We start from the raw sequence: 20,163 nt of genomic DNA on the forward strand, positions 1-20,163 counted from the left end.
TATGTTTGAACTATGTAAAATCTGTAAATATGCATTTATCAACTGAAAATTCTAATAAAGATTTTTGCTTTTTCTGAGTCAGCAGGGACTGTAATCAACAGGCAACAGCCCATTTCATAACCTCAACAGAACTTCACTCTGGACAGCTAGGCTCACTGATATTAACTACTACACTGTTTAATTAAATTACATATATCTGTTACAAATAATTTAGTCTAAAGAATAACCAGGGAACCACCTAGAGATTATATGGATCCATGTCCTCTCACTGAATCTCACCACCATGTCTTCTACAATGCTCCTGTGAAATTCTCATCTCTCATACTTCATTTGCTCTCCAAACTCCCTTAGGAGCCAGCTTCCCTCACTGTGGTTTAGCTATCCTAGTGCAAGAGATGCTTCATGGAGCCACTGATAAGCCATCTCTGGGAGACACTGATGGCACTTCTAGGCAGATTGTCACAACTTGGCTGGAAGAAGGTCCCAGCTTCCAGGCACACAAACTTCTCTGTGTCCATCAGGCACACCAGTAAGTCCTTATGTTCCATTACAGTTCCTTTGAGTTTGAAGAAGGAAGGTTTCAGGGTTAAAGCACATACTTAGAAATACAATATTCTTAGGACTGCCTTTCTTTTGTTTCCTACAGTTGAGGTTTCTGTATACTTTTATGTAGGAATACCTTTCCAAAACATTCTAGCATCTCATCCAAGAAACAATAATTACAGTAGCTCCAAAAGGATTTTAAGAGTAGGAAGAATTTAAATTAGAAGCCAGTTCATTATACTCAGATTTATTAAAGGAAGTTCAAACTACTATATCCATCTTCCCTATATTAACCTTATTAGGACTTAGAATTTATGCTTAAAAACATAATTTTTAAATGTATTTCAAAAACAAAGTAAACACTTCTTACAGAATTATCTGCAAGATACTTCATCATCATATCTGATTAATAGTTTTAATAAAACAAGTAATTATAATACAAACCTCTCTCTTCCAAGCATGTACAAAAAGAAAATACCAACAAACCCAATAATAATACTGCAATTTGTTTCACATATCAAATCTATCTCCTGTGAGAAGTGGGATTCCATTCATAAGCCTATTACAAATGTCATACAGGAATTGGGCCCAGCAGCCCAGGAAGGAAAGACTCACAAGGCACTGCTCCCTAACACATGCGAGAAAGCAACCAGGGAAAAATAAAGAAATCTGCCTACTACATCTTCAGTTATGCATGTCTTAAGTATCTCTTACAACAACCACAGGTGATAAGTACCAGCATTCACCAAAGTAAATTTTAATTTATTAACTCTCTCAAGGTGAGCTTCCAGACCAAACCAATATCCACAGAACTACCTCGAAAAAGTGAATATTTTCCCTATTACTTAAGGGAAAAAAGATTCATATGGTGTTTCAAAATGTAAATACTACACTAGTTTGAATTGGCCTAGTTAAAAGAATTTTTCTAGTTTCAACTCCCGTGCCACAGGAAAGGACACCATATCTACTGCCACATATAAAAATCAAAAAAAAACCAAAAATACTGACATTTTCTCTCGGACCTCAAAGGACATAAGTTTATATTCATGTATGTCTGCCAAAACCAAAAGATAACTTTTGTTTTTTGTCAGATACATAAAAAATATTCAGAGTAATTCATTCCTTATTGACAAAAAAAGAAACTGTATTTGTTCTAAAACTGTTTGGTTTTAGAACACCTTACTGCCTTGGGAGAAATTATGTTTTCTTTAAATTCTGGAACACATTCTGGAATATTGTAATCAAGCACTAAGAGAAATGAGGGTATATACATTTTTATTCAACTAAATTATTTCAATGCTTAACACTTCACACTGTTTGTTGCAATAAATTAAGCAGCAACAGGAATGGCATTCCTTCAACACCCTTGACCTTACACACAACTACCTTGGTATACCCATCATTTAATAAAATTAATTACATATGTTTTTTATTTTTCCATACTTACCTGGACACTAATAATTATGTTTTAAACCAGTCTAGTTGGAAGAGAGATAGATGTAATCGAAGAGTCTATCTATACACACATAAAAAGCCATTTCCTTAGCCGTAAGCTGAGCCTCACTTGATGTAATTTTCAACTTCTTTTTGAGGGAGAAAAACGAAATTCACAGTGGGAAGCCTTTTAAAAATTTTTCTTTCATACATTATTTTAAACATAGCTTAAAGTCAAATGATAGAGATGAAAAGCTTTAAATTTTCGCAATGACCACACCTAGTGCATTTGCTAAGGTTCAAAGGAAAAAAATCTTCTGAAAGGTTCTCAAGAGAAAATCCAGTAGCCATCACTGAATGCAACACAGCCTGTTGAATAAGGCTGAACCAAAGATATGTGAACTTTCTGATTCTCAGATATGCATCTCCCCTGATGCCATCCCAGTGCTCCTCCAAACAAACCTAGGACCTACTAAACGCCTTCTAATGACATGTAACATCACAGCCCTGATCCAGGTCTCCAGCCTATAGATTATGTGACAATATACACAAAACTACTGCATGCAACAGTAAGTTTTACATCATTTTTAGTGTGATCCATTTAACACACTTCATTTTCAATGTTCAACCTAAACCAGTTATCAGCATCTTCGTATTCTAAACTGTGACTCAAAACATTGAGTGATTCCACCTCTGTAAGTAACAAACTTCCATTCCTGCACAATGACATGCAGCAAATTCACAGAATGGGTAAAGCTGGATGCTCAGGACCACAGTGGCTCATCTGGTGCAGCCTCCCTGGTCAAGCAGGGTAATCCAAGAGCACACAGCACAGGATTGTGTCCAGGCAGTTCTTGAGCATCTGCAGAGAGGGAGACTCCAGAGCCTCTCTGGGCAATCTGTTCCAGTGCATGGCCACCTGCACAGTCCTTCCTCATGTTCAGGTGGAACTTTCTGGGCATCAGTCTCTGTCCATTATCTCCTGTCCTACTGCTCAGCACCTCTAAGAAGAGCCTGGTCTATCCTCTTGTAACCTATCCTTTAGATAGTTATACACACTGATATCCCCTCTCAGTTGGCTCTTCTCAAGGTTCAACAGGCTCAGCTCTCCCTGGCTTTTCTCATAAGAGAGATGCTCCAGACCCCTCATCATCTCTGTAGCCCCTGCAGCCCCACCCCAGCAGCTCCATGTCTCTCCTGTCCTGAGGAGCCCAGACCTGGACACAGCACTCCAGGTGAGGCCTCACCAGAGCTGAGTGCAGGGGCAGGATCACCTCCCTTCCCCTGCTGGCAATGCTCCTGCCAATGTTCCCCAGGATCTCATTGGATTTCTTGGCCACCAGGACACGCTGCTGGCTCAGGGGCAGCTTGTTGTCCAGCAGGAGCCCCAGGCCCTTCTCTGCAGAGCTGCTCCCCAGCAGGTCAGCCCCAGGCTGTGCTGGTGCCTGGGGCTGTTCCTCCCCAGCTGCAGGACCCTGCTCTTGCCTTTGCTGAGTATCACAGGGTTTTTCTCTGCCAAAATTCACCGGAAACCTCCCTTGAAATCCACTTTTCTGACCACCATTTCCAGCTTTGACGAAGAGCCACCACAGGCAAGCCCATCAATTGGTATGTGCAGCCACACGAGTTGGTTCTCATATCACTAACAGAAGTTTGAAGCTCGCTGACAAGAGGCGCAGCAGAAAAGGCAATTATTAACAACTCCATGGGTGAGCTCCTGTGTGCTTAAAAAAACATTTGAGAAGGATGAGCTGAAGTCTAATGCAACAAGAACTGTAATGACTGCAGAAATCAGTAGCAGATTTAAGCCAGATACAAGAGTCTCTAGACCATGTGGCATGTCCGAACAACCACAGCTCATAAAGGGATGTCTGAACTATTACCCTTTAAATTCTCTGAGTAAGAGAAACAAAGACTGTCTCCTGTCATGTCACAGCAGATATTAACCACACAAGTAGAACAAAAATAAAAATTACAGCTTCTATATTCCTAAGCTTTTTTTATTTTATTTTGTTCATGCATCAACTTTCTTCAGGCTTTCTAAAATAAGATCCTTTGGTCACTTCTTAATGATCTTGACACACTTCTAATAAAAGTGTATTTTATCAGAATGAAAATGAAGCATAAAATAGCAGTATGACCAGATGAATCCTTACCAGTCTGGCTGAAGCTAAGAAATAATGTTGGCTCATTCAGATTTGAAATACATTAATTGCCTGAAGAAAAAGGTTGGTCAATTAAACCAACCAAAATAAAAACTACAGTGAGACTGTAAAACTATCCCCCTAACAGACAGCCTTTACTGTGAATGAAAGGAAATACAACTACCAAGATACATTAACACTTCACTAGATAGTAGAGAAAACAATGGGATCATTGGTCCAGCAGATTAACCTCTAACAAAACATATTCAATGACAATGTGTTTGGAAGCACAGATAGTCTGCCCAGATGTACTACTTAATCTCCCCAGTTCTGGGATAACAATCTTTACTAAACTTACTCAACGTCTATTAGAATAATAGCTCCTCTCTCTTGCATGTAGGAACTAAGGTGAAGAGATTTGAAAGTCAAGAAATTATAAAGCTCTTCAAATTACCACCCCCTCAAATATACATTAAAAACAATACAAAGACATAAAAAATAACTACTTTTTAAACAAAGCTTCTATTTACTCTTTTGCAGAAGTAAAATAACTCAATTGGAACACAGTTTCAGCTGACAACCACGTCATTAAACATTGGTTTTCTTGTATTATCAACAGAATAACTTTGAACACCTGTTGTTATATAAAACAATCAATTTATAATATAGTTATAGTACATTTTTAGTATATTTATAATAAAGTTTTAGTTTTGTGTTGACAAAAACCAATGTCTACATAAAACCAACAGCAAGACTCTACATCGCAATTTTAATATCACTGCACCTATTCAAACTAACAAACTAGAGACATTCAAAAAAACTGCTTTTCCAGGCAGCACGCTGTCCCAAAAAACTAACAGAACTACAAGCTTGACTACTCTGTTCTGTTTCCAGTAAAATTTATAATTTTCCATTTTTTAAGATTTCAGAAATATTATTAACTTTCATAACACACAATTGATGTCTGATGAATATTTTAATCTTGTATTATGAAAGACTCACTACCACTTCAGTGATTATAAACAAATAAAATGAAGTTTCAACACAAATTATCTATGAGTCTACTTTAGTTCAGAGGCAACTGGGCAAGCATTCATGAATTTCATGCCTTTGAGGGAAAAAATCCCACTCTGACTCAAAGGAAGAGCAACTGCACTAACATTGTTCTGGCGCAACCACCATAAAAAAAGCCAGAGAAAAGGACGCACACAAAAAGGATCATTGCCTTGTCGGTTTTGTAAAAGATACACAGAGAAAATCGGACAAAAAGAGTGCAAGTGTCAGAGAGAACCAAATACATATCAGAAAACCAAGCAGAAAATGGTGATTTTTCCACGTGAAAAGAAGTGGATCTGTACACGTTTATCCATCTGTAAATCTAGACAGCAATTTCCATAAGCAGATGTCTACAAGTAGACACAGACCCTCTCTCTCTCCCTGAAGTTCTCTATTTGCTTGCATACGTATTCTTCACTGTAGTAGCACATGGTATAATCCATGGCACTTACAGACCCAGGGATTTGAATAAGAAATGCCTCCAATTTATAATTGAAGATAATTTTTCTACCCACCAGTCCTGAAAACCCACCCCACTTGAAAGTCAGGCTGTGATATTTCTTACTCAGGTATCACTTCCCAAAGAGCTGCTACAACTGAAATTCAGCTAAGATCAACTGTTGGAAAACTCCTCCTGAAGGAGGCTATCTCTTCATTCTTTACTTTTTAGAACCTCAAGGAGAGATATATGATTACATCAAGTAAATCTGTACAGAGACACAAAATTCATAGTACTGGGTGTTAAGAAAGTAGAGTAGTGCTCATGGAAACAACAGGGTCTATCAGGCCACAAAAATATGGTAGCAGAGGTAAAAATACTTTAACAGGCAAAAGGAACATAACTGAGAGGCAAAAATGCTGAACCAACCCATAAATTTTTTTCTCTTAAATTGGCAAGGAGTCCCAAAGCCAGCTGTAGATACAATCAGAAAGAAATGCTTCTTCAGAAGTTTTCCTGAAGCATCTGGGTATGCACCAGGCTAGACAAGTTTCATAAGCAGCGTAACTATTAAGAATAAACCTCTCTTAAATCAGTGAACCAAAACTTTCACTTAAGCCCAGCAGGAGATTTAGATGACAGGAACTAAACTCCCTTCAAATCTCTCACTCTTGAGGTATCTAAAATGCCTGGGAAGCTACACAACACATGAGTGGCTACCAGCAGCACTCTTAGAAAGAAAGGGAAGGCATCCTGTGGCAAGCTGAGCTAAGTAAGCAGCTATCTGTCCAGTTTTTACATGCAGCTGCAGATACGGCTGACTGAGCCTGTGAAGATAACGCAGGTGAGACACAGCACAGAACATGTAAACCTGGTGAGTACCTCAATTAATTCAACATCTATTTCTGAAATAGAGTTAGGAGAATCTGCACTGTCCACGCTGAATTTTATGCTTCTGACAGCTTTACTGCTTCATAAGTTTTATGCCTTGCATTAGTAAATGAATTATGAGTACAGAGGGGCAGAGGGCAGGTCCACCTTTAAGAAGAGAGCTGAACAAGTATGTGGACAGCCTTTCCCAGAAGACATCAACAGAGCAGATTCTGACTTCCCACCACACAGAACCAACCTGACAAAGGAGGGTTATCTGAGCCCATTAAGATTAAGCAGCCTTGAAATTCTACTGCTGCCTTTTCCACTTCATAGTGCTGTGACACACTGATTTAGCTACAGAGACAGCATTAAATGTTTAGTACCTCTATATGCAACTGCACATATGGCACGTACTATTCACTGACATACCATACATGTGATATGCTGCTTTAAAAAGTCTTTCAAATATTTCAACAAACCCAGTAAAGCACTGAACATGTTTGAAAATCAGGAAGTTATCCAAACATATAAACAAGGAAACCAATGATACAAATTTATTTCATGATTCTTGTGAGATGTATGAAGTTTCTCTCCTCCTCAATGTGCCACACAGCTGCAGATTTAGAAAAGGTATTTGTAGGTCTTCACACAGTTACAATTTGAGTAAGAACAGTGAAGACAATTTGAAAAAAAAACCTCTACATGTCTCAGCAGAAAAACAGGTAAGGCCTATTTGGATCCTCAGTTAATGCTGTGTAAGAGCGAAAAATTATTTACTAGAGGGGCATAAGAATGATAAAATAACTCAGCATTTTCAGCTACCCCAAGCAGAAGACACAAATAATAGATATTTATTGCAGGAATAGCTTTTTCATTTATGTTAAGCAGGCCACTTGTTTTTCTTATTTTAAACTTTCTGCCATTAAACAGATAGTTGTTCTCTTCCTTTTGAAAGAGAAATCAGACCATAAATATTTAAAGCTTAGTAAAAACCAACTTTCCTAGGCCTCTATCCTGCTTGCTTTGTGCCACCTTTCTAGTCAGCAGAAGAAACATTTTACACACTTCGTTCTCCGAAGATAATACATAAGCCAATATTCACAGTAGTTTCACAGTAATTTAACACCACACCTGGTATGTCTCAAAACCCATACGAGGAACTAGTGTATGAAGTTACAAACTTCTGCACCTTTTTTCTTTCCCTTTTGATACAGACATATTTCGTTGAAAGTGCCAACCCAGCACATGGTGAAAATGATGTGAAAGCTTGTAAGTCTTTTGCCCACTGATGGCACAACCCTTTAACTTTTACTCAGTATTTACTATTTCCAAGCCTTTCCCCCGCCTCCTGACAATAATGAAAATGCTACAGAACCAAAAAAGGCCATTCCTGCACTAGCAAATGTCAAGCTAGCCTGTTTTAAAAAAGGTACTTATGCAAACCTGTCCCTTTAAGAACACCGAACAAAACAGGCTATCTTGAGCTGTCCATATAAAGAGTATCTGTTTCCAATAAAATGTCGAATACTTGAGAGAAAGCTGGAAATGTCTTTAAGAGGGGGGAAAAAAGAGGAGGGTAGAAGGGCTGGACAAAAGAGAAGATCTTACAAATGGAGGCAGAGCACTATGCAGCGTCTGTTCAGAAAAACACACCAAGGGCCTCGCAAGGAGAGGCTCCGAGTCCCCGCAGCCCCCGGCCAGCACACGGCAGGAAGGAGGCCGCGGGTCCCGACGCCTTCCAGGCCCTTCTGCCGGACAGGAAAGCCAGGAAAGCCAGGAAAGCCAGGAAAGCCAGGAAAGCAGCGCCCGCCGCCGCGCACCTGGAGCGCCCGGCCTGCCTCACCTCTGGGTCCGGCGGAGCCGGCTGCCGCGCCGCAGGTGGGGCAGCGTGAAGTTGGAAAGCAGCGTCCAAAAACCGGGGTCCGACATATCCATTTCTCTGCCTCTGAAAGCTCAGTAACTCAGTGCCATATTACGACGAGGAAGAGGAGGAAGGGACGGCAGCCCTGGGAGAGAGAGAGCGGGAAGGCAGCCAGCCGCCGAGGGGGCGGAAGGAGAGCAGAGATAGCAGCAACCCGAACCGACAGAAACTTTTCCGTGCGGCTGCTCCGCGGGTGCCGCCCCGCCCCGGCCATTGGCGGCCGCACACAGGCCGCGCCGCTCCGCCCGCCCACCGGGGGCAGAGCCCCCCGCCCGCGCACCCGGGGCAGAGCACCTGGGGGACAGAGCCCCCCGCCCACGCCCCTGGGGGGCAGAGCACCTGGGGGACAGAGCCCCCCGCCCATGCACCTGGGGGACAGAGCACCTGGGAGGGCAGAACAGCGGGGGACTGAGCAGCTCGGGGATAGAGCCGCCCGCCCGTGCACCAGGGGGTTCAGAGCACTCGGGGGTCAGAGCTCCCCGCCCGTGCACCCGGCACAGCCCCGGGGGTCAGAGCCCGCCGGCCGCGCTCGGACGTGCTGGGAACTGCAAGGACCAGTGACTCGGCGCAGCGCACAGTGTAGGTGTGTCGCTGCCGGGGCTTCTGCCCCTCCCGGGAGAACTGACGGCACGGGTACTTCTTAATTACCCGTTGTCACACTGGCTACCTGCCACTCCAGACACCAGGCGTTTGCCACGGCAAGCGGGGACATCCGCCTCCCTCCACTGCCAGCTACCTCTTTTGAGAAAGCTATCGGAAGCACGGGCTGGCAAGAGAAGGGTACCGACAGGCTCTGAGTACCTTTCCCACTCATAACAATGACCTAATCCCTCAGCTACTTTGACTCATTTCTTCCCCTTCTTCCTTCCAACTTTCTTCCTTTGATTCCCCTCCTTGCCATTCCCCAGCTGCCTCCCAACTCGGCTGGTTTACTTTCTTGAACCGGCCAACGTTCTACTTTCATTCCTCGTTTTAGCCTCTGCTGATTGCTGTCCTCAGTCTTTTCATACCTAATCCCAGCATCACTCTCCAACTCTCTCCTCCCTCCCTCTGCAGCTCTGTCTAGACTAGCATTTTTCCTCACATCTCTCCAGTACATAAATAAAAGTGTTTCTTAAATTACTAATCTATTACCTTGTCATTCCATAATGTCTTAACTCCAGATGTTAAAAGCAGTGACAGTCAGGTACAGAAAAAGATACTGTGGATTCAAAATCTAGAAGGTTTCTTCTAAGGGACTTTAAAATTTACACTTGCCTTTTTGTTTATCTGAGGGTCACAGAGCAGAGCTGGAAGGGCTCCCATGACACTTGGTATGAGACAGCTCTCATTAGACAGCTCTCACTCTACTTAGCACCAAAAGCTTCAACAAAAATCCTGAGCAAACACCATTTACTGTCATGCCACAGAAAACATCAGTGTAACATTCATCAAACACAAAAGAATAATCAATCTCTTCTTTAAAGACATATTAATTTTAGAAGAGACCATTTCAATGTAAGAAGGGACAACAGCCTCATCTAGTTCTTAGGTCAGATTTTCTTGTACAAGAAAGGCTGAAATAGCTGGTACTTGGGCTGATGTCCATTTGTGCCCCACAGGAGGGCACTTCCCAGCATGACTGCTCTTTTTATACCTCTCCATTAACACTGAGCATTCACATCTACTGCAGTCAGTAAAAGAAGAAGTCGTCCATTTATTTCACTTTGAGGCATGCCTGAGCATACTGAGCATTAAGTTTTAAAGGTTCACATGAGGGCAAGCATGGCTGGCAACACTTCTTCCTTAAAACTGGGTAAGAAGGAAATTCTCAAACCTCCACATAAGTTCCAAGAAACACCTCCTCTTCCACAAACTCCATAACTTTATCTTCTCTGCAACATACACAAGTTTTTGCCTGTAAATCAGCATGTTTGGAGAAAGAACTGTACACAGTCATGAAACCAGAGAATCACACGTAACTGATGTTGTCAACAGCACTGGCTCAAGATTAAAAACAAAGTCTTCCAGCTATAACACAAGAGAAGTTTCAGTATTCTCACTGTCCTGCAAGTTGTCCCCTCACCTCCTTAATCTAAGAGGCAGTTAAGAGTAACAAAAGCAGTTCAGGTTCCATGATTCAGTCAAGCACATCACTTGTGGGGTGATCATGGAACATGGAGTTCAAACTTTATTTCACATTAAGGCCAAAAGTTACCAATCTTTTCTGTTCTAAGCCCAGGACTGAAACTGAACTCATTATTTTTTTGTCAAAATCTATACCAGTTTATCAAAATAATGAGAAGAATCTAATTCTGAAACATATCCTAAAAGCTTTTAAAAATTAAGCAAGACAAGCCTCTCATAATGTTGCTAAAGACCTGTCAGAAAAAAAAAGAGATTGATGTTTGCAAGTAGATGAATTCTGGTGGGAAAAAAGTTTAACCTCTCTGTGTACAACCAGACATGATTATATCAAAAGCCATTACACAGATTTCACTATCTGATGAGCTGGATTTTTGCAAAAGCAGAAAAATATAGGATAGAAGAAAGGATAAATTCTAGGCAACTGTTTCCACATATATAGCAACAGAAGGTATCAATGTCATGGTATTAGGAATGATGTTCTTAGTGCTCCCACTGAGACTCTGGAAACCATATGACACTCACTTCCCTCTCCCCCTCCACCCCATGCCACTGTGGCAGGATAGAGACAAGAACTGGAGATACAAAGCATAGAGATCACAGGTTTTTAGGTAAGAAGAATCTTCTGAAAACAAGAAGATTAAAAAATGAACAGTAACAGCGCTAATAATACAAGAGCACACAAGAAAAGGAACAATTTGCATGTGAGTTCTCCTCTCTGCCCCTAAGAATACCTGACTACTCCCTTCACCAACCCAAAAGAGACCCTTTCCCCCCCATACCCAGAAAGTCACTGAGGTGATATAGAATAACCTCCACGTCCCAGCCATGCCCCCTTCTGGCTACTGCAAAATTCAACACTGGCCAGAACCAGAATGCACGATCATATCAGTGTGTGGTGAACACTGCTCCCTTCAAACAGTGATGGTCAAATCCCTTGCAATTCTGTTCTGTCTCTAGATCCTGTACAACAGCTTCCCAAATTCCATGACCTGCAGATCCAAATGTAACTTCACCCTGGCATTCTGTGCACTATTACATACACACACAATCCTGCTAATCAGTCAGGCTGTTTGTAGCCTGGGCTTGAAAGCAAAGAGACTTGAATAATTATTTTTCTGAAGTGCTTGCTGGACATAGGCATATTAAGGCACTACAGAGACTTTGACAAAGATATGATAAGGAAGGAAGGAGTTGTAAGAAGTCCAGCACCGTCCCACAACAATCTTAGACAAACTACATGCTTCATAAAGCAAAGCAGAGGCCTTATCCTTTAAGAGCACAACATGTTAATAGTGGTGAAGACTTTTGCAATGCCTGTCAATAAACAGTGCAGCTTCCAAAGTGGTGCCTGCAGTTCGTGACTTTCCATGACACAGAAATGCCTGATTTCAAAGCAAGCGCCTCAAGGGAGAGTGAGGTTTTGCAAGCTTATTGGTAGTGCACAGATGCTAAGAGGACATCTTCTCTCCCAATTTAGTGAGCTGAATCAGCACAATGAACGGAATCCCAGAACCAGATCCAATTCAAGGGATTTGCACGGAATGAAGGGTGAAGGCAGAGAGGCAGGGGCAGCGGGACCACTTCTTTTTCAGGGGCTGCCTCTAAAATTGAAGTCTCTTTCATGATCAATACTGATAATGCTACTTGTCCTTTACAAACACAGGATCAACAGACGTATTTTGTCATGTTCCACAAAACACTGCAATTTACTTACCTTACTTACCATGTAGAACTGGACAAAAAGCCCTGACCAATAAATATGATAATGTTTTAAAAATATGAAAACCCCAAATTATCAAGAACAGATCTATGTCATATGGATAAATGCACAGCTGACAATTAGCTATAATTTTCCTGCAACAAGATGTTATTGGCATGTTCAGCAACTTTCCCTCAATATCCAACTAAAACAGAATTCTGCAGTTGTCAGAAATAAATAACGAAGTTAAGAACCTGCAAACATGTTCTTAACAGCATTTATTGCTTAAGTTAACTGTTATAAGTCATTTGCAAAACAACAAGCAGCTCAGGCAACTTCTTCTCTTGCTTTACAACAGAACTTGAGTGATGACTTTTATTTATCACAAAGAGTTACATAAGATAGCATGCAACAAAACAAATGATAAGGATCATTAAGTTTTCCCTTTTATATTTACTTGAAGATAAAAAACATATCACTCAAGTCAGAAAAGGTGCTTAATCTACCCTTGCTTTGAAGATTACATTTCCAAAAGAAAACTTATAAAAAGCATCCTTAGAGGTCTCATTCAATATATAAGATAAAAAAATTCTGAATGTCAACATTTACTTCAGTAACTAACAGCAATAAAGATTCTTCCCCAATAACTTTTTAATTGTGTAACACTGGTTACTGATTTTAAATACCACCATAAAATACTACTTAGGAAGTTGAAAGTGCATCTTTAAAACCACAATGCCATACAAATACTAAATCATTATTTTGCACATAATATTTCAATGCAAAAGTTACCTAATCTATCGTTTTCACACAGATAATTACACTAATAAACACTGGAATTTTTCAAAATATATGAAAATCCTGAGAAGTCACTGCCCAAAGGCATTACAGAATGCTCAAGTCTCATCAATTTTATACAGCAATGTACATTGAATACAGATCATCAGCAACAATACAGAAAATAAAAGAGTTCCTTAGTGATACTAAGACTAATAAAATCTTAAAAGAACAGGCCTATTGCCTTAAGGCACCTTCTCTGTTTTCATGGGCCAGGAAGATTATGAAGATTATTATCACACCTTTTAGCAAACAGAAAGGCTCCTCACTTGATCAGCATCTTAGAAGAACGACAGATTAGAACTGAGCTAACACATCCCTGGAGAGGAGTTTGTTTTGGTTTAGCCGAGTCTCTTTAGTCAGATAATTATTATCCAATGACTAATGAAGGAACTGGAGAAGCTGCCCATTCAATTATTGCTATTTTCAAAGTGTCTTGAAATAGCTGGAAGTAATTACAATGGTTGAACAAAGCTGTCATGCCATAACACTCCTTGAAAAGGACAAACAGGATATTAGCTGCTGCCAGTACTGAGTTCAGGTAGAGTAGCTTACTTAGTATCACATGAGACAGTCTGCTCAAAAAGTGTTTCAAGTGAGATTTCAAGTCTGGTCAATAACCAGCTGACAACACTGTAAAATATTTGTAAAATATTCCACCTATTCCCTAACAATGTTGTAATAAGTTCACTACCACAACAGAAAAAAATTATGCATAAGGGAAAGATTAAAACCCACCTATAGATTTGAGAAAGTAACTGCACATTAAACATTTCTAGCAGATCATATTGGTTTTCAAATGACACAAGTAAAAAAATGAGCTGGAAAAAAATATTATACCCTTTCTAGCAAACAAGACATAAGAGTTAAGTAACCACAAGAAGAGGATAATTTATCATTGGATAAAGCAGCTTTATTTGAACAACATACATTATAGCCTTGCTAGCTATCAAGTCCTACCAAAGGACAAAAACATCCCCCCAGAAAATAATACACATATATATTGCAGAATCTGGGAGGCAGGTATCAGGCGAACAATTCAGGTACTATCATAGATATATAGCTAAGTAAGAGTTTTTTATGTGATGTATAGATAAAAGAATAAATATTCCTCAGTTCTACAAACAGAAAAACCTCTAATGTAAGCAAGGAGATGATATAAGTGACCAATGAGGGGCTAAAATGCAAAAATTATATGAAGAGTTCAAGAAAAAAATTATAATCTGAACTATAGTGTGCACCTTGAAAAAATTCATTTATTTCAGTTGGTCAAGTCTATTGGAGGACCTTTGTCATTCAGTATGCATTTCCCCATCAGGAGGAGTGTACGAACAGCAAACTCTGTCATGTCCTCCCCTCACACACAGAGTCAGGGGTTCAATCTGCAGGAGTCAGACAAAAAAGCAGTTTTAGATTCTTTTATCCATTGTAACAGGTATTTTTCAATCACTGTAAATCCTGTAAGTTATATGCCTTTCTAAGTAAAAAAATAATTCAAAAACAAGCTCTAGAAGATGGATTAAAAAGCCCTAAGTGTTAGATGAAGTCTACAGCCTACTTTACAAACGTTGTCAAACTAAAAGATCTCACTGGTATGTTCAGCACTAAGATGTACTAATTAATTATCGTAACGGCATTAATTACACTAATTGAACTCTTGCTCCCCCTAGTGGTTGCTGTTGATGTTTATTGCCTTCTAGTGCTTGCACAGGATTTTCACTGCGATGGTCAGTGTAAAAATAAATTGAAGAAATCACAGTACAAAAAGAATATTTTGTGGGTGTACAATATATGTCTGCCAAATGTCTAAGTTTTCTTAGCTATGTTTATAAATACACAAAAACACTATTACTCTAATCAGTTTTGAAGTAACATGCAAAATATAAAAAAAACCCCTCCCACTGCTCTAGTTTATTATAGCTCATCTAACATAAACACATTTAGGAAAAGCAACGGCCCCAGCATCTCTTTCCATTTTTGAAAGGTTCTAAAATTATGCACAATATATTTGGAAGTTATTGTCTATCCATCTGCATCAGGCATCAGAATTTACATCAAGCAACACTATTTTTAATCCATCATTTTGCTGTCTGTAGTGAAATGATCCAACCATGCTAACAGCTATGCTATCTATTTACTCTGGCCTAGAGATCAACTTCTCCTTCTGAGCTAATTCAGCAAACCAGCTAATGAGAAAGAGTAAAAGAACAATTTCCCATTTTTATCACTGAATTTTCATTCATCTTGCCAAGTAGAACAGCATTACTATATTTCAGAAGTGCTGCTTCCTGTGTAAGCAAGTTCAGAGAGGGTCAGAAAACACCTAATAAAAATGTTGCAGTTTTGAAGATACCGTGATGCTTGGACCTTGACTTCATTACCACAAATGCGAGGGGGTGGGAAGAGGAATACTATATAAAAAAATATTAGTATTATTCTATCCTACTTTATTTGTTCTTCAAGTACCTTTTTGCCAGCCCTTAGCAGCATCCCAAGAAGACCACACCATTTTTTCAAGTCATTAATTAACCACTTTTGTGGCTGCAGTACCACTGATAAATATGTGAAGACACTGTAATATCTAACATATATGCAAAGAGTCATAATGAAGTCTTCCATGGTTCTGGACCTACATGTGAAATAATCACCACTTAAGACTTATTTCACTGTACTGGTTTAAACAACTCTACACACTTAGATATTCTCCTGAAGTCACAGACATATTTTATCAAGCATCTTTTTAAGTCAACAGCCTGTGTGGCAAGTGGCAATATTAAGGGTCAAGGTGCAATTCCTAAATAATTCTTAAGAAAACTTAGATATTGTCATCTATTCCAGATCATAGCTGCAGTCAAGTAAGCCATATTTTTTGAGAAAAAAAAATATTAATTCAACTGTAGAACATCCTTTTTTTTTATTTTTTTAATATATAAACTTTTCTGGTTTTTACACTGAAAAGCTAAAATTTTTTTTCTGACATTTTGAAATCTATAAATCTATATATAAATCAGACTTACAGCACACAATCTTTCTCTACCTTTTAAAGATGAAAATATTTATAAACTACTTTTATTACAGAAAACAGACTACATAAAATAAAGTTTGAAACACATATGTAAAAAAAATACTGTTCAGCATTTGTAGGTTTATATGGGTTTGTTTAATTTTCATAAATTTCTAATTCTGGAAAACAGAGTCCAATCTTCAAAAGACAGTTAAGTAGAGCATTTTATACTGCTTTCTGGTTTGAAGAATCCCAAACAACATACTACTCTGAGAGAAATACTACCCCTTACACAGAGCCATTTCCTGATACTCAACTTTGCCCTGGGACATCCCAGTGCCATCCTCACAGATTTGAGTAACAGACTCCATGGATTCTCTACTTTTAGTCACATGAACTAGGGAAAGAAATCAAGCTCGAGTTTTATTTGATATCAGGATAGGTTTGTGAAAGATGTCATCACGAGTTGTAACATTCCTCATCCTTAAAAACACTTTTTGGGGTACAGGGGAGGATTAATGGAGTGAATTCAGCAGAGTGAAGCTCTCAAGTCTGACAGTCAAAGTCTAAACAGATCAATTACTGTGATACTGAATTGAAAAGCATTTATTCAGTATAAATGCTGTCTTCACTAAGACAGAAAACCTCATCAGCTGTAATATTTACACACTGAATTTCCTAAATTAATCACTCAATCAGCACAAGACTGGTAGTTACAGATCCATTATAGGCCTCTGTCAGAGCAAGGACATGACAGGCTCTTTCCCAGAACTGGCAAGTACTCTGTTTACTTCCCATATTTTAAACACACAATTTTCTTTAAAACATGATTTAAATGACAGTGAATAAAAACCAGGTGCCAAGAATCCAGAGCTTTGCAATATATATACAGCCAAATAGTTGCATTTCCTGAGGTTTCCCTGCACTCATCTGGCTTCATGCTTCAGTTAATCCATGTGATGGATCTGCTGTCAGCAGAACAGCATGAGATGGAGCACCCCACACAGTGCAAGCTGGCAAAATGGAACTCAGGTACACAGGAAGTTGAAAGGGAAAACATTATCTTTAGAAGAACATTATGGAGACTGCCCATTAATGCTATCCTTGGAATTTCAATGATCTGAGCACACAGTACTGCAAGTTTATAACATCCCTAAATCACTTTGCAGGTCACCCTTAATACTCTCCTCCCCAAAAAGCTAAATAATAAACAATCATAGGTGTGCTTCAGCACACTCCTCTGGTTTAAATCTGAATTTCTGAACAACCATAATCACACTCAGCACATACTTTTTATGTCTGTGGGGTTTACTAAACAGTTAACTATCAGACATGCAGATGATATGGCTGCCAAATAGACCACTGAAATCAGTAGAGTTAACTACATAGGAAGAAGGGAACTTCACAGAAACAAAATTAAAAGCAAGCATCTGGAATCACAAGACTAGTAAAGATTATTTTAGTTAGTTATGCTTATAAAAACGTGACAGAAAACTCTCAAAATTAAGGACAAAATACTAAAAATTACCTCATGACTAAGGTGCCTCAGGGTCTAAGACCTGGTGGCATCTAGTTATTCAATCTGCACTTCAGTTCTTCACCTCTAAAGAGAAGATATTTCTACTCCTTGGGAATGCAGTGAAGATAATTCCAGAAACACCTGCATCAAAGGTTCAGATACTAAAAAAAAGAGGAAAGATAGAAGTAGACAGTAATAGGGATATCTTCTTTGGACTGACCACTCAATAGATTCAGCAGAACTGAATGATTTCCTGCCTCCCTATAAGCAAAGACCATATATGCCTAAATTGAAAGGGATTCAGATGAGACAAGAAGCAGTCTTAACTCCCTATGATATGCACATCAGGGAGAATGACAAGAGTCAGGGACCATGGTAAGTCACAGAATTTCACCCTCCACTTCCTAACACAGGCAAACACATTTTGGTTTACTTTTTGAACTAAGAGTTCTCATCAGCTCTCTAACAAAGAAGACATAGTCAGCACCTGAATTGTCACCAAGACTGCCAAAACTATGTAAACCAAGAAGCAGAGGATCAGTACAACCCACATTAGCTGTTTTAGGCCTCCAACATTCTGAAAAACTCTATCATAGTAGAAATGAGGTGATTAACTGTTCAGTTTTCAAGTAACAGTTCAAACCACTAAGTGTACTAATTTCTATGATACCACACAACCTTATTATTCCATTCATGTAACTGCAGAGTAGATAAGTTTATGGAAATATCAATATCCATACAAAAGATATTTTTAAGATACAAGAAAAAAGATGCAAAAGAGATTTTTAAGTACTTATCACTGCAAATATACACTCTTCCTATACCAGCAAAAAACCCCCCAAAACCTATCTCAAAATCCCTTCACCATTCAATCAGCCTTTCCTTTGACAATCTCCAGTCACATCTGGACATGGCTTACCATGAATTTTAATGAGCTGAACTATGTAAATGGTTTGCTTCTTTTAAATCACCATACTCATTTGTCTCAGTACTTTGCTTTTTACTGTAGAGGGCTTGGATCTTTTAAAAAATATGCAACAATTAAATTCTGCAAAATTTAGTAATAACCATACTTAATGTTGACAGAGGATTAACACAGTCTATTCTACATTCTAGTGTTCTTCAGCATCCACACTTGAACACTTCTACATACTCACAAGAGGAGCAGATTTCATCAGTCCAGTGACAGACTGAGTGGGGAGAGCCTAAACGTTCTCTTGCCAAAAAAACAGTGGTGTGAAGGTGAAGGAGGAACATACCAGGCTGCTCGTAAGAAAGACTGGCTTCAGTTGAAAAATGCGAACACCAGCACTTGCCATCATCCCCTTCTATTAGGTATTATACCAACTTTTAGAAATATTTCTAGGTTTTACCAGCTGGGGATGTTACACAGTATTTACAGCCTTCCAAAACACAACAGCATGTGCTCCCATGTACTTGCCAACAAATCTACAGCAATCAGTCTACAATTTCTAAAACATGACAAGAACTCCTTTCAGTGTAGTGGCTGCACTTTGCAGTCCCACAGACATGTATTTTACAGTGTTCTTGCTGTGTCAAAGTCTAGGTCTGTTTCTGTCACTATTTACTTCTCTATCAATTTGAAAACCTGTCTTCCTAGAGAAGCAATATCATGCTATCTCCATCCTTTTGGAGCAAACCCCTCTCTTCTCTTTCAAGGTACACATTTTGGCAGTCAGATACACTAATATTTTGCTACGTAACCCTGAAGCTCTAACCTCCCACCAGTTTTGCTCTGCTGAAGTGTTACTGTGCTCAAGCTGCTGACTGCAAACCAGCTTCCCTTTTCCAGGTTAACCAGAGTCTTGCTGATCTCTTTCCTAAGAGCAGAAAAAGCAGCCTACATCACTCCTGGCATGAATAGAGGATGTACCCTGATTCTGCTCCATGACAGCAGCTTTCTTATTGCTACAAAAAAGTTTTGCAGGTCTGGGTAATTCCCTCTCACAGCCTGTAATGTAAATAAGCAGTTTGCCACGGAGTGTCGTGTGGATTTGAGCATCAGACTGCTCTAGGACAAGCTCAGCATGCCACTGGTTCTTATCAAAGCCAGATGTGACAACATACACCCAAAGATGTACAGAATCAGATGAATAGTGATATTGTTGTCACACCACAGAGAGAGAACGGTTACCACAAGCTGACAAACACACTAATGTGTGAAAGGTGGGCTAGCAGGAGATAGAGACAAGGACACCTTCAAGTTGGGATCATTCCAACATCAGGTTCCTCAACACTTTCTGCTTCCCATCACCATGTTCTAGCCCAGTGGTGTCCCAGCAGTAGGTGGAAACATTTCTCAGAGATGCTCAGGTCTACATTCACCACATTCACTCTGTGCACTTACAAGAGGCCAGCTGCATCCCATCTCATACCAGAGAATGGAGACACTGGGGCAGCTGATCAGCCTGTGTCCCCAAATCATGCCATGAGGTATCTCCCTCTCCCAACATCCAGCGAAACTGCTCTCCTGTTATAAACCATGAGATTATTTGCTGAATAGCTCTCCCAATCAGGAGCACTGGCCTTCCCTGTGCTAACCACTG

The 20,163-nt window shown here is 39.7% G+C and overlaps 1 protein-coding gene across 13 annotated transcripts in view; it reads right to left on the bottom strand.

Moving 5' to 3' along the window:
• Positions 1-20,163, bottom strand: part of MAST4 (microtubule associated serine/threonine kinase family member 4) — a 216,928-nt gene that overhangs the window by 92,894 nt on the left and 103,871 nt on the right. The window contains exon 1 of one of the 13 annotated variants that reach the window (XM_079330489.1): positions 8,333-8,619. The exons of 11 other annotated variants lie outside the window; for them this stretch is intronic. In XM_079330489.1, the coding sequence (XP_079186615.1) occupies positions 8,333-8,424 (92 nt within the window). In that variant the 5' untranslated portion in view covers positions 8,425-8,619. Of the gene's footprint in view, positions 1-8,332; positions 8,620-20,163 lie in introns of those variants that run through there. One more of the 13 variants, XM_079330487.1, reaches the window with a different exon arrangement.

Source organism: Erithacus rubecula (genome assembly GCF_903797595.1).
Source record: "Erithacus rubecula genome assembly, chromosome: Z".
NCBI lineage: Eukaryota > Metazoa > Chordata > Aves > Passeriformes > Muscicapidae > Erithacus > Erithacus rubecula.